This window comes from Antechinus flavipes, chromosome 4 (genome assembly GCF_016432865.1).
Source record: "Antechinus flavipes isolate AdamAnt ecotype Samford, QLD, Australia chromosome 4, AdamAnt_v2, whole genome shotgun sequence".
Taxonomy (NCBI): Eukaryota; Metazoa; Chordata; class Mammalia; order Dasyuromorphia; family Dasyuridae; genus Antechinus; species Antechinus flavipes.
In genome coordinates this window covers 80,609,610-80,622,948 of record NC_067401.1, presented here as the reverse complement: position 1 = coordinate 80,622,948, position 13,339 = coordinate 80,609,610, and the positions used below count along the sequence as shown (strand labels likewise).

Sequence of the window (13,339 nt, the reverse complement as noted above, 5' to 3'; positions counted from 1 at the left end):
AATGACAGAAAGAGACATGGCATTAGAGATAGGTGTTGACTGGCAGAGGTTGGTGGAGGGTTTGGGTGGGGATGGTGTTCCAGGTAGAAGAGGTTCTGAGCAGAGAACCAAGGTGGGGGGAGGGGAGAAGCAGGGGTCATGCAGACTAAAAAGCTAGAGTGAAAGCTCTTGTGGCACACCTAGAATGCCAGTTATTACTTAGGCATTGGGGACCCATTGAAAGATTTTGTGCATGAGAGTGACATCATCCGAGGTGTGTGCTTATCAGGTTAATGTGGCACCAGCGTGAAGGGTGGTAGACAGCGGGGAGTAAGAGGGTGAGCCTGTGCCGAGCTGCAGGTGCCACTGCTAGGTCCTAACAGAGACATCCTCGGGAGCTTTATGCTCAGTGTTATTCTCAGCCTTGAATTCTCTTCTGGAGATTAGTATGCAGGAATCATCTGTAGAGGAAAGGGAAGCCTTGGGAGTGAATGAAGAGTAGTGGAGCAGTGGGGAAAGGCAGAAGAGATCTGAAGATTGCAACTTGTGCAAATAGAGTTGCCAGAGGAACCATGAAGACAGCATGTGTAGTAGATTCTTTAGTCAGCATTCTGTGTCTGTATTGCTAAGTAATAGTTTTATCACTTCCCTTTTCCCAGAAAAACCCAGAGCTACACATTTCTGGATACCACATAGCGTATTAGTGTTTGCCCATTTGAATGGCAACCACATTTTAATGTTTTTAGTGTTAAACCATTTTTGCTTCCTTTTAACATTTGATGACTAAAACCTGTTCACTGAGTTGGTTAACATTTCCATAGAATATTAAAAAACAATTCTTTAGACAAAGTTGAAATATTTAACAAGTAAGATACTTATTCTTTTAGCCTCATGAGAGAATAGAGAATATTTAAGGTATTCGCCACAGAATCCTAGGATTTGCTGTTGAAGGGGACCATTAGAAATTATCATAGGCCACTCTCCCTGTTTCTGCAGAGGAGTAAAATTCCTGGATTTTGGAGTCATATGGGTATTAAATAACAATTGGGATTAAAATTTAGGTCCCCTGAGTCTTAAGTCCAGTGCTAGTCACATTACTCCATGCTGGCTCTCTTTTCACTTCACATCATTTGCCATATGCACGATCATAAAGTCCTTTGCAAAAAAACTACCCTTAAAATAACAGCTTAATAATTTGTGGATGAAATTGTCCATATCATGGTGATGGATTTTCACTCCTTATAATCTGGGCACATGCATACACACACACACACCTATATACATACATACATGCATCTGTATACACACATATATACATGTAATTTTCGGGCTAATTTTCTGGGAGGTCCTCCAGAAGGGCCTTGATCTCAGCAGGACATGAGAATGGACAAGAATAGAGTCCAAACTCTTTATTGTCTTTTACACAGTCTGTGTCTGTCATAGTCTGACCCAGTCTCCTCCAGCAGTTTGATAGTCTGCAGTCTCAACCAGTCTCCCTCTCCCTCCCGGTCTGACTTTGTCTCCAGTTTAAATACCTATTACAATTACATCATTACAGTATCCTGAGTATAAGCCAACCTAGAGTGATTATATCCTTATATCATACTAGATAATGTGAACTAGAAAACTATTATCTCATCAATCACTGAGTTAACACCTTGTTCCAAGTATAATTCTTTCAAGTATACTTCTCCAAAGTTCCGCTCTCTATACATACATACAAAAGGACAAAAAAATCACTAAATTCTTTCCTCCGTGGTATACATTTAAAGAAGATTTTTAAAAATTGACTTTAACCCAAGAGCTTTTCAAACAGGCTTGAAAGATAGGATGAGTGTGGTGAAGAGGTGCTGCTTCCAAAAAATATATATATATATTTAAGGCCAGAGGATCATTCTCCTGTATTACTTTGTACTTTCCGAACAGGGTTTTTTTTGTTTTTGTTTTTAACTGATTTAATCGTCTTTTTCTTACCTTGTATGATGGTACATAGTGACCTTCATTTGTCAGTCTGTCTCTTATATACAGGAAAATGGAAAATTTCTCATCTGCAAATGAGCCCATTTTAAGGTTGTTTTGTTTTCCTGCAGTAAAGCAAATTTGATGTTTTTTGGATGTACCAGTTTAAAAATTTGTTTTATATTGGTACTATAGAAAACGATTGCCCTGTAATTTCACGTTCCTTTATTCTTCTAGGAAATATACATTAAGTTAATAGGTGCTGGGAGAACCTTTAGGAATCAATTAGTCTAACCCTCTTGCCTGCAAGTTGAGGGGCCCAGGTCCACTACTGATCGATATAGTAGCCTTGACCTGTTCCATGTTCTACCGGGGCCTGTTTATCCCTCCTTAGGCAACTTGATGATTCCCCTCTCCCCATCATTTTAATAGTGTTTAACATTTATTTAGCACTTAAAAGGTTTATACAACTTGTTACAAATATGATTTTATATTCTCAGCAATCCCAGAAGGCAGGAAACTGAGGCACAGAGAAATTGTGACTTGTCCAGGTCTCAAGCTAGCTAAGTATCTATGCCAAGATTTGAATTGTTTCAGCAGTGTCATGATTCCACCTGTGTTCATGGCTCAAATATCTGATTGGAATGTCCTCCCTGACATTAGATCTGCAGCCCCCCAGGCTCCCTTCTCTCTCCCTTCTTTGATCAAGGGGAAAACTGAGATCCAAACAACCAAAGTGCTTTTTCCCAGAGTTGCTAACCTCAGTGCTTTTATTTTCTTTTATTTAAGGAGATTAGACTAGGGTAAAGAGGTAAGAATCATGAAAACACAGGAGCTGTACAATTGTGCTGCCATGTTCCACAGTTCTTTTATGGAATGAGGGAAAATATAACTGTTCTGAGAATCCACAGTAGTAATTATTCGAAGTGGTATGATTTTCTTAAACTGGTGATGATTTTTCTATCTTTATTTTTTTTTTAAACAGAAAACAGTGAAGAAAAAGCCAAAAGGAAGTCCAACAAACCTCAGCTAGATGAAATTGTACCAGTATATCGACGAGACTGTCATGAGGAAGTATATGCTGGCAGCCATCAGTACCCAGGGAAAGGAGTCTATCTCCTTAAATTCGACAACTCATATTCTTTATGGAGATCAAAAGTAGTCTACTACAGAGTCTATTATACTAGATAAAGGTGGTGTTACAATGTTATTTGAGGCTTGGGCTGGGCAGAAGATGTCCTTTTATTTGGGAATCTCTTCTAACATTACAGAGCATTAGTGTCAGTGTTTACCCCATTTGGTTTTGGTCTGACAGTCTGTGAACTCTTGAGAGTCAAAATTATCCTCCCCACTCCCCCAAGACTCCTTTTCATTATTACAAGAATTCTTTGGTGTTGAAAAGGGATCTCCAGACTCATCCAGCACTTAAGGGTTAACCAAGAGAGTCACTGATGGATGGTGCTTAAGTTAAATTAAGTGAGTTAACTTATGTTAAGTCCCTCAAACCCTACTAAGTGAAATGCCCCAGTGTGAACCTTCTTTAGTTGATGGTTAGTAGACTGTTGACTGCTCCATGTGCTTTGTGATTGCGAACAATTTGAATTGCCTTTTAATTTGAAGTCCCTCTGTTAATGGACTATAGCTATGTTTTGAAACATCCTGGTTTTTTGGTACAATTAAAAATTCAAATTGTTATCTAAAGCAATTTTTAAGATGAGTTATCTTGCTTTGGTTGTGTTCTGATAGCCCCAAATGGCAAGACTTAGACAGATAGACTTTATTTTTGATTAATCCAAGGTAATATAAAGGATTCTCTGGAAGAACTGGATGCTTGAATTTATTAAAACCAGGATGATGAATGAACTGTATGTATAGTACCAATATAAGTAGTGGTAGTAAGTAAAATGTCTCAGCTGACCAGCCTCCCATTTGTCTCAGATTGACTATCGTAGCAAAACGAAGTTAATAAATTATTGGCTTGATTGGCTTTTTATGTCAAATATCAAACCTAGTTTTCTACCCAATTTAGTAACCTTGCTTTGTGTTTTATAAATGCAAATTGGCACCTGGGGCATTAAAATAATTTAAATCACTTTAGTATAATTCAGTGTGTGGGGATTCATGTTGCACTGATAAATCACTGCCACTCCATTTTCTCATTTGGTATCACTTGTGCACTAATCCTATGTAATTTTACTTTAGAATTAAGTACTATGGAAAGTTGAAATGGCCCATCACATACCTAAATTTTAAAGTCTTCTGCCTTTAATCTTCATTGTCTTGTCATGGATGATGTTGGAGCATCTTGTGGTTCTCTTCATTCAGTTCAAACAAATATGGATTTGTCTGGCCCTTATTTGTGAAAATTAATTGGCCAGTATAGGGAGCCTTGGAGGAATGTAATATAGACAGATGTTAATATACATTTAACATTGTTAATGTATGTTATTAAAATATATGGATTTTTTAAAAATCACAAATCACTTCTTGAAGAAGGATTTCCACACAATTCACCACCTAATGGGGACACTTGAGTTTTGTGTATTGGGTTTGTTTCTGTTTGATCCTTGGTTTTGTGTGTGTGTGTGTGTGTGTGTGTGTGTGTGTGTGTACACACACACACCCCTATATATTTCTAACTTTTTCTCTCATTCACAGACTGGGTTTTTTTCTCCTACGTAGCTGCACAGTGCTTAATTTGGAGGTTTTGTATTTGGTTCAGAAACGTAGTACCAGCTTTTGGCTATCAGTGCTGTTACACCCAGAACATTTTTAAGGCAGTCTGCTCTCTTGTACATACAGAATGTAAAACTGTTGGGTTAGACAGTTCCTTGCTTTTTTTTTTTTTTTTTTTAATGAGAAAAAAAATCTGTATTAAAAAATGTAAAATAAACATTTAAAAAAAACAGACATTAATATATTTCTTCTAGGATATGGTTACAGATTTTGACCTTGTCTACATTGAGGTTATTTCACTCATAGAAGATATTGTTCTTGGGAGCAGCATATATCATTTTAAATGGCAACAGTTCATGAAGTGTTCTAAGCAAAATTTTTTGGTTCTAAACTTTTTTTTATTCCCTTTGGCTGTTGATTAGAACAGTACAAATGCAATTTCAGAAATACTTTAAAATAATATATTTAATCAATTAAAATACATTTACTTCTAACTGCTTGACTTTTTTTTTTTTTTTTTAAAGATATGGTTGTTTTTGGAAGTATTAGTACTGTATTTCCCTATTCAGGTATGACAAAAAGAAATGTAATAAAGGGCCTTTTCTGTTTTTAAGAAGGCCTACCTAGTTTTTTAAAAGAACAACACACAAAAATAATCTCTTTTCTGACCAACTTCTCTTTCTGCTGTAAATTATGCTTGTGTGTTCAAATGGATTTTTTTCAAACTTATTGATTAAAAGCACTGCCTTTGTTTATTCAACATCTTGTTCTAAAACAATTTTTTCTTCCCTCACAATTGTGTGCACAAAATGTTACTTGAGACATATGAAGAATATTCTGAAATAGAACATGAAATGGGGCAGCCAGCCATCTGATTCTGGAAGTTGATGTTTGAGAAGCAGTGGAGTCACACCTTATTGGAGTGATCTGGAATGCCAGAAATTGACCTATTTAAAATCAGCCTCACTTGCTTCTAGTGATTGCAGAGTAAAGTTTTTTTTTTTTTTTTTTAAGAGATACTTGGATATCTTAACCTACTTCCATTTGTTACCTGGAGTTTCAGCAAAATAAAATGATTAGGTTGGCACCATGCAGCCAGCACAGGGACTCATTGAGACCATTGGTTTGATATTTATAGAGGACTTGATGGTAGCTGCTGTTTTATGAGACAGACAATTCTTTTGTCTTGGAACCTAAGAAAAAACTTAAGAATTATTTGTAATGCAATAGTAAACATACCTATTGTGTCAGCCTCTTAACTGTATGTAAGAGTAACACCATTGTTAGAACCAGGCACCCAGTGTAGTCTCAGAGGACTGGAAGTTAGTTACTCATCTTCCAGAAGAACTTGATCATCAAAGAGATATGAGCTACTTAAGAATTGGAATTGAGTAAGGAGGAGAGAGCTTATCTGTCAGAAGCAGAACAAGTGGGAACAGTCACTCTGTTACATAATTTTTTTTCTTTTTTTTTTTTTAATAACTTTTTATTGACAGAACTCATGCCAGGGTAATTTTTTACAGCATTATCCCTTGCATTCACTTCTGTTCCGATTTTTTCCCCTCCCCCAGATGGCAAACAGTCCTTTCCATGTTAAATAGGTTACAGTATATCTTAGATACAATATATGTGTGCAGAACTGAACAGTTTTCTTGTTGCACAGGGAGAATTGAATTCAGAAGGTAGAAATAACCTGGGAAGAAAAACAAAAATGCAAGCAGTTTATATTCATTTCCCAACATTCTTTGGGTGTAGCTGCTTCTGTCCATGTTTGATCAATTAAAGCTCTCTTTATCGAAGAGATCCACTTCCATCAGAATACATCCTCAAACAGTGTTGTTATTATATAATGATCTGCTGGTTCTGCTCATTTCACTTAGCATCAGTTCTACATAATTTTTTCAATCTCTGATGTTACATTCCGATTCTTGACTTCATATTTCTGAATCTAGAATTTTTTGACTTAATTTTTGATAATTTTTTTTCAAAGTTTAATTGATTATTGTCTCCCTCATTCCCTGCCTGGAATGCTTAAGAATAGTGATCTTTCTGATTGGAGAGATAGGAAAGAAACATCAGCTATCCTAATAGATCATACTCAATAAAATGATTTATAATTATTACCTAGGTAACAATGAAAAATTCTATCTTTGCTTTTAAGCTTTTCAGGTAGTCTTAATTGTAGTCAAGATTCACATTAACAATCTTGATTCATATCTGGTAATTACAGTAGAAGTATAAAACTGATTCCTGATTCAGCCACTTGACAAGCTGTTGGAGAAATGTCGGTTTAAATTGTTTCACACATTCATGGGGAAATAAAATTTACAGCTGGGTATTTTAAATCTAGTTCAATCCCCTCAATTTATAAGAAATGAATATAAGGAAACAGAGAAATTAAGTGACCTAAAGCAACCCCATTGGCAATGAGCAGAGCCATTTAGTTTTGTGCCTTTATGTTCATATGTATACATATGTGTGGATGTGCACTTTAAAACATGATTTGTTTACTCATCACCAAATAGAATATGAACTATGCTTAATTAGGACAGATTGTGCCAAATTTTCATTTTCCCAAGAGCATAATTATGAAATAGCTATAGCTACCTGTGCTTGGGTATATATAAATATCCTTGAAATCAATTTCTGTCCATGTTAAGTGAAGAGATCAATAGGGAGTTAGTTTAGATGTTCACCTATGTCCTCTTAGCATACCTGTGTATAACTTATAGATCTAAAAGTCCGAGATGCTTCTTGATTTTGGGGGAATTATTATTTGCATGGATTTGATCTGGATTGGTGCAGTCCCCCTATGTTTTTTGTGTAAGTTGCAGCAGAGCCAATGGGGTTTTGTTAATACCCATACAGAATGTGTCACAAATAAGCAAACATACTTAAAAAGGGTCTTTTGGGTGGAAAGGTGATAATACTTAGTCATGAAAGCCTTGGTCATGCTTGCTGCCATGAAGTAATAGGCAGAGATTCCCAGGAGAGCTGACAGCCTTTAACTTTGCATTCAAGCTTGAATCTTAGATACTGCATTTAGTGGCCCAGGCTCCGGGTCACCCCCAGATTTGGGCAGCACCTTGGGACTAAATGGCTACTACTTTGCCTGTCATGTATACATTTTTCTGAAGGAAGTGATCAGTTCTTGTATCCTCATGTGCATGTCTTACCTCTCTGAGACACTTAGGCTTCTTCTACTCAACTTCTCAATTGTATTTTCTTCCATAGAAGATTAGGTATGAAACAATCTGTTCATATTGGTTACCTTTTTCCCCTGAGTGTTTTTATCCTTAAAATCTTATGCTCTCTTGTTAAAGGTGTCTTTTAAACAGCATCCCCTGCCTTGTCTTTTAAGACTCCTGATGTTTGTATCAACCTAGATGGCAGCCTTTGAGGCGGGATGCTTTTGCCACTTGAGCAGCTGCATCAGGAATTCTGGTTTTTAAACATTGCGTGAATCCTGGAGGAGGATTTGACTGGTCCAGGGAAGGCAGATTTTACCATTCCTGTAACAGGATTGACATGGCTATCAAAGGAAATTCACTGAAGCTAAGATCTGGCTGCTCGATAAACTCCAGTGGCTCCCTGTTGCCTCTGGGATCTATCACTGTTCAACCTGCTTTTGTGACTTAGCATACGTTGTTCCCATTTGTGGACTCTGGCCCATCCCAGCTGGCCCTCTTACAGTTTCTCACATTCAGCTCCCCATGTCCCGTACATGCCTTTGCCCAGGTTGTCTCCCTTGCCTGGAGTGGATTCTCTGCCTGATTTCTTTCAAAGCTCAGATCAAGTGCCACCTTCTACAATAAGCCCCTTCTTGTGTTCCCCAGTTTCTAGTGCCTCATTCCCCAAATTATTTTTTATTTATTTTGCATATACTTAAATGTATAGTTGTTATTACCCCCTTATACTATGTAAGCTCCTTGTGGGCAATGATTGTTCGGATTCTCCGTGCTTGGCACATAGTAGGCACTTAATGAACGCTCATTGGTTGACATAGTTCTGGAAGGGATTGGGATAGATCTCTCATTTTATAGTTGAGGGTTTGGAGAGGACCAATAACTTCTTCAAAGTTGTGGAAGTGATACTAGCAAAGATGAGGTTCAGACTTGAATTCTGTGACTTAGGAGTTATGTTTTTGCCACTGCCTTATGACTGCCTTCAGAAGGGTTTGGGGGTGTGCCAAAAAAGCATTCCAGGACCAGGATCTGGATCAAACCAAGCTTTGCTTTCCTCAGGGTGTCCCTACCATGTGAGTATGGTTAATGCATTGAGAGAGCTCGGCATCCCAAGGCCAGCGCCGCTGGCTTGTGCTACAAAAGACCTCTTCAACATTTCACAGTTTATCTTTTAAGGGCTTTTCTTCTAGGGGAAAAAAAATAACCAAATAACAGGAAAAGAAATAGAACAAGGCCCAGCTTTAAACACAGATAGGGAATTTGAGCCTTAATTCTTAACTATTCTCCCACCTGTGGCTATCAGGGGTCAACTATTCCTGAATTATGCAAACTAATATCCCTCAAATAGCAACTAATGTTATTTGTTTGACAAAACACTTACCCTCTGGGACCATCTGCAAAATGTACCTTGCTCATATGAGTATAAGGTCTGGGATATCAGGTTTCCACTATTAGGTGGAAGATTTCATCACTCTTCAGATATAGATGTTCCTTTGGAGAGGATACACATGGTTTTTTCAATAAAATTAAATCTCTAAATAGGCTAGCAGCACTAAGAAGTAGCCAAATATACTCTCTGAACATAACTTTTATACTCAGTGTAAACAGGTTTGACCAGGTGACTGACAATATGTTTTGGGGGTCTTGGGAAAATATGTATTCCTTACTACAAAATATAGAATTCCCATGCATCTAAGATATGTCCATCTCAGTGCATATTACCTTATGCAAAACAACTTGGTGATTATTCTAATTCTGACCCAAAATTGCAGATATACCAGATGGATGCCATGGTCTTTCTGAAACTTTGGGCTAGTAGCAGGAAGTCAAGTACTCTAGACACTTCCTTTTGATATTTTTAAGGGCATTAATGTATAAAACAGGGGTCTGCTATCAATAGCCAGTCTGATCTGAGAGCTAAGAGTGATTTGTACATTTTTAAATAATAAAGCTTATGTAAGAATGTAAAAACCATTTTTAGTTCTGAGGAAGTATAAAAAAGACAGATTCCAGGAATTTGCCCAAACCCCTTGGTGAGGGAAGGCATCCTGGAGTGAGCTTTTGGAGGTAAGTATTTTCTTCCTCCATTGCCCCAGCTGACCAGTTTGTAGGACCCTTGAAAGTGGCTACCTCTCTGGTCCTTAGTGTAAGCATCTGTAAAGAAGTGAAATTGGACTGGATTGCTAAGGTACTCTTCTGTTCCCTTGCCTGTATTCCAATACTAAAAGTCATCCTTGACCTTTTTGCTTCTGGTGCCAAGATTCTCAATCTTTGTTGATGTCCAAGAGTGCCTTGAAAGTCGATTTAAAATTTCAATTTGAGGAATTGGATGATGAAAATATCATAGGATAGGCTAGCCTAAAAGATCGCTTGCAGCCCTCATGAGTGCCAGGATAGTGTTGTGGTTTTTTTTTTTTGGGGGGGTGCGTTTGGTTGTTGTTGGTTGTTATTTATTTTTTTTTGCAGTTGCTTTCTGTTGCCTAGTTACAGACCTGAGGCATTTTTGGCATTTCAGATTGAATCTTTTTGTGGGTCGTCTTATCATTGCTAGTGTAAGACACAAAAACAAGTCATGTTTGAGGTAGGCCAATTGTAATTAAGTAGTTTTTGTTTTTGTTTTTTACTTTGAACATCTCAGATCTTTGCAGGAACTTAACCATATAATCTTAGATTTATTGAAATTAGGCTGTTTGAATGATGAGTTAATTTTGCTCCCTTATTGTCATGACCTCTTAAATACATTTTTGAAATGTTTAAATTTATTAATACTTTTTTTTTTTTTTTTTTTGGTTTTGGTACCTGTTAATAATGACCTCCTTAACAAACACTGAAACACTCCTTTACAAAGCTGCTTTCCTGGAAAATGGTTAATTTACTGAGTAACAGAAAGCAGAATCTTGTCTTTAAATTTAAACATTGCCATATTAACTATAATTCAGTTATTTGATCAGAATTTTGTTGTCCCTTCATGTTGACTTGGTTGCCATTCTTACAGTCATTGCAGTATTATTCTTTTGCATCTGTTTTCTTTTCTCTGCATTACTTCATACCAGTCTTCCCATGTTTCTTTGGTACATTTTGGACAAAATGCTTTTCCTGCAACATCCATTTATTGTGACCACATTATGTTCCTAGAGGAAGCTCACATGATGGGGACCTTTGGGACTTGTCCTTATCTTCCCAGTAAGGAAAATAAAGATTAAGCCAGGCTTGGCTTCAGGGAGGAGGCAAGGGGGAAACAAATAAAGCTACTTTTTTGACTTCTGCTAGAAAGAGCTGCTTAGAGGAGGAGTTACTGGTAAAAATATAAAGCCTCCTGTGAAAAGAAAAAAATTGAATAAAAGGAATGTCCCCACAGCCAGATTTTTAAAGTAACTTAACAGATCCTCAAAAATAATTAGAATTGGTTTGATCATTTTTCAGCTGATGTTTTGCCTTTTGCCTTTTATCTAATTATGAAATGAGTTTTGAGGAAGACAGTGGCAAAAAAAAAAAAAAAAATTCAGCTGGGGGGAAGTCACCAGTCTCATGCCAGCATCTGTATGCTGTGAGCTGTGAGTTGTTTCCTTCGCCTCGGGCACACTTTAGCTCATATGCCATGGTGGGCTCCCTATGTCTGTCACCCTTGGAAGAAGAGAAGGAAAAGCAGCTAATAGCTTTTCTAAGACCAACTAGTCTTTGCTTTCCTTGGCACAATCCCTAGATTAGGTGAGTAAATGGGATTAAATCAGCTGTCAAAGTTTCATTTCTTCCAAGGTAACTGAGAGTAGATTGATAGTTTGCCTAATTGCTGTGGTGGAAGGTGTCCTTCCAGGATCAGGTAGCTTTCCATTCATCCCTTATCTTCCCCCTTCCTCTTGTTTGTACCAGGGAAGCTTTTCTGAGGAAATAGGAGGAAAGAGAAAATCATTATGTCTGGTTAGTCCCCACTGCCTTACATTTGAAACGCACAGATTAATTTGAAATGCCTGGGAATGGGAATGAAAGTTGAAGCTGGCTCTGGGTTTATCCCCTTACCTATGAGTTAGCCTTCTGTGACAGTTATATCGAAGGATACGGATGAAAAACAAGAAAATCCCTCGCAGAACTAAACGTTAGACTAATGGTCAAATATTTACATAATATGTATGTCAAGGGCAGATTTGAAATAGAGCAAAACCAAGGAAGTTACACAGTGACTGACTGAAATTGGATCTTGTTTTAGTACCAAGGTCCTCTGTGATCTGGGAAGCTGGAATGCAAATTGCATCTTATTTTGCTGATGAAGAAACTGAGGTCCAATGTTATGCCATACTGCCAGGGTTATTGACTCCAAATCTAATGCTTTTCCTATTTTGCTAAGGAGAGAAAATGTATCTATCAGCCTCTCACCCTTATAAGGCAAGAAAGGCTCTGGGGAGATTAATTGTCTAAATTCTGCAAAACTTTCTCACTTAGACTTGATAGAGAACAGCTTCTCTATTTGATGGCTCGCCAATGAGTTGAGATTAATTTTTATTAACTGTCATAAGGAAGTGAGTTGTTAGAAATGAAAATATAGACTTGCATATTTTTTAACAAATGAAAATTAAATTCAAATCAAGCACCCATTGTTGGCAAAACACTGTGTTAGCGCTGAGGAACTCAAGAGTTTAGATATTTCCTCTTAATAGGTTTTTAATCTGGTAATGATTTACGATGTATATGTGGGAAACTGCAACATATAAGTGTATATAATATGTATTATATATCTAAAGAGTTGGTGGCAAAAGTTTAACAGCCTGCTATCTGGGAAAAAAAGGCAACACAGTTAAGTTTAATTTACATTATTAGCATTTTCTCTACCACCTTCTTAAGTCTAAACTATCAAGACAATAAATCAAGCCCATATTTGTAATGTATGCCCGATTTCCAAGATGTAAAATTTAATAATTCCTGTGGGAGCCAGTGTAAGTTGGCTCAAGCACACCTCTGCTACATGTCTCTAAAATGTATGGAAATGTTTATAAGGAATTTTTGTTCTTGTTTTTTAGGGGAAAAGGTCATTAGCAACTGAGGGGAGTGTCACGGAAGACTTCAGGGAAATGTCATTTGTGTTGGGTTATAAAGGGTGGGTAAGGAGTGAACAGGTGAGAGAGGGTGCATGAGGAAAAAAGAACGGAAGAAAGGCAGGGACAAGATGTATTAGAGCTGAGGCTTTTCTGGAGGCCTTTGGATTCTAGGCAAAAGAATTTGATTTCCATCAGAAGTTAAGAGGGAGTGACTAAGATTTCTGAAAAAAGGAGCAACGTTGGCCAGGTTGATCTTGACTGCCATTTTTAATATTGAGCAAGCCATTTACCTGTCTATTTCAGCCTTCCTTTGTTTGGAAAATATGGCTGCCCTACCTTACGGGGTTGTGAGGAGAGTGCCTTCTAACATTGCTGCGTAAATGTGGGCTGCTCCCAAGTATGATTGGTCTGGTCTTAGTGTAAGAGAAAAGGTGCATGAAGCTAGTTCTGGGGCTAGGGCTTGGGCTTGGGAATAGAGAGGAAGTAGAATTGATAGGACTTAATATTCAG

The 13,339-nt window shown here is 37.4% G+C and overlaps 1 protein-coding gene across 1 annotated transcript in view; it reads left to right on the top strand.

The window, feature by feature from the left end:
- Positions 1-5,374, top strand: part of ACBD3 (acyl-CoA binding domain containing 3) — a 41,303-nt gene extending 35,929 nt beyond the window's left edge. Inside the window, exon 8 of the mRNA XM_051993413.1 lies at positions 2,924-5,374. Within this exon, the coding sequence (XP_051849373.1) occupies positions 2,924-3,129 (206 nt within the window). The 3' untranslated portion in view covers positions 3,130-5,374. The remainder of the gene's footprint in view (positions 1-2,923) is intronic.
- Positions 5,375-13,339: the final 7,965 nt, after the last annotated feature.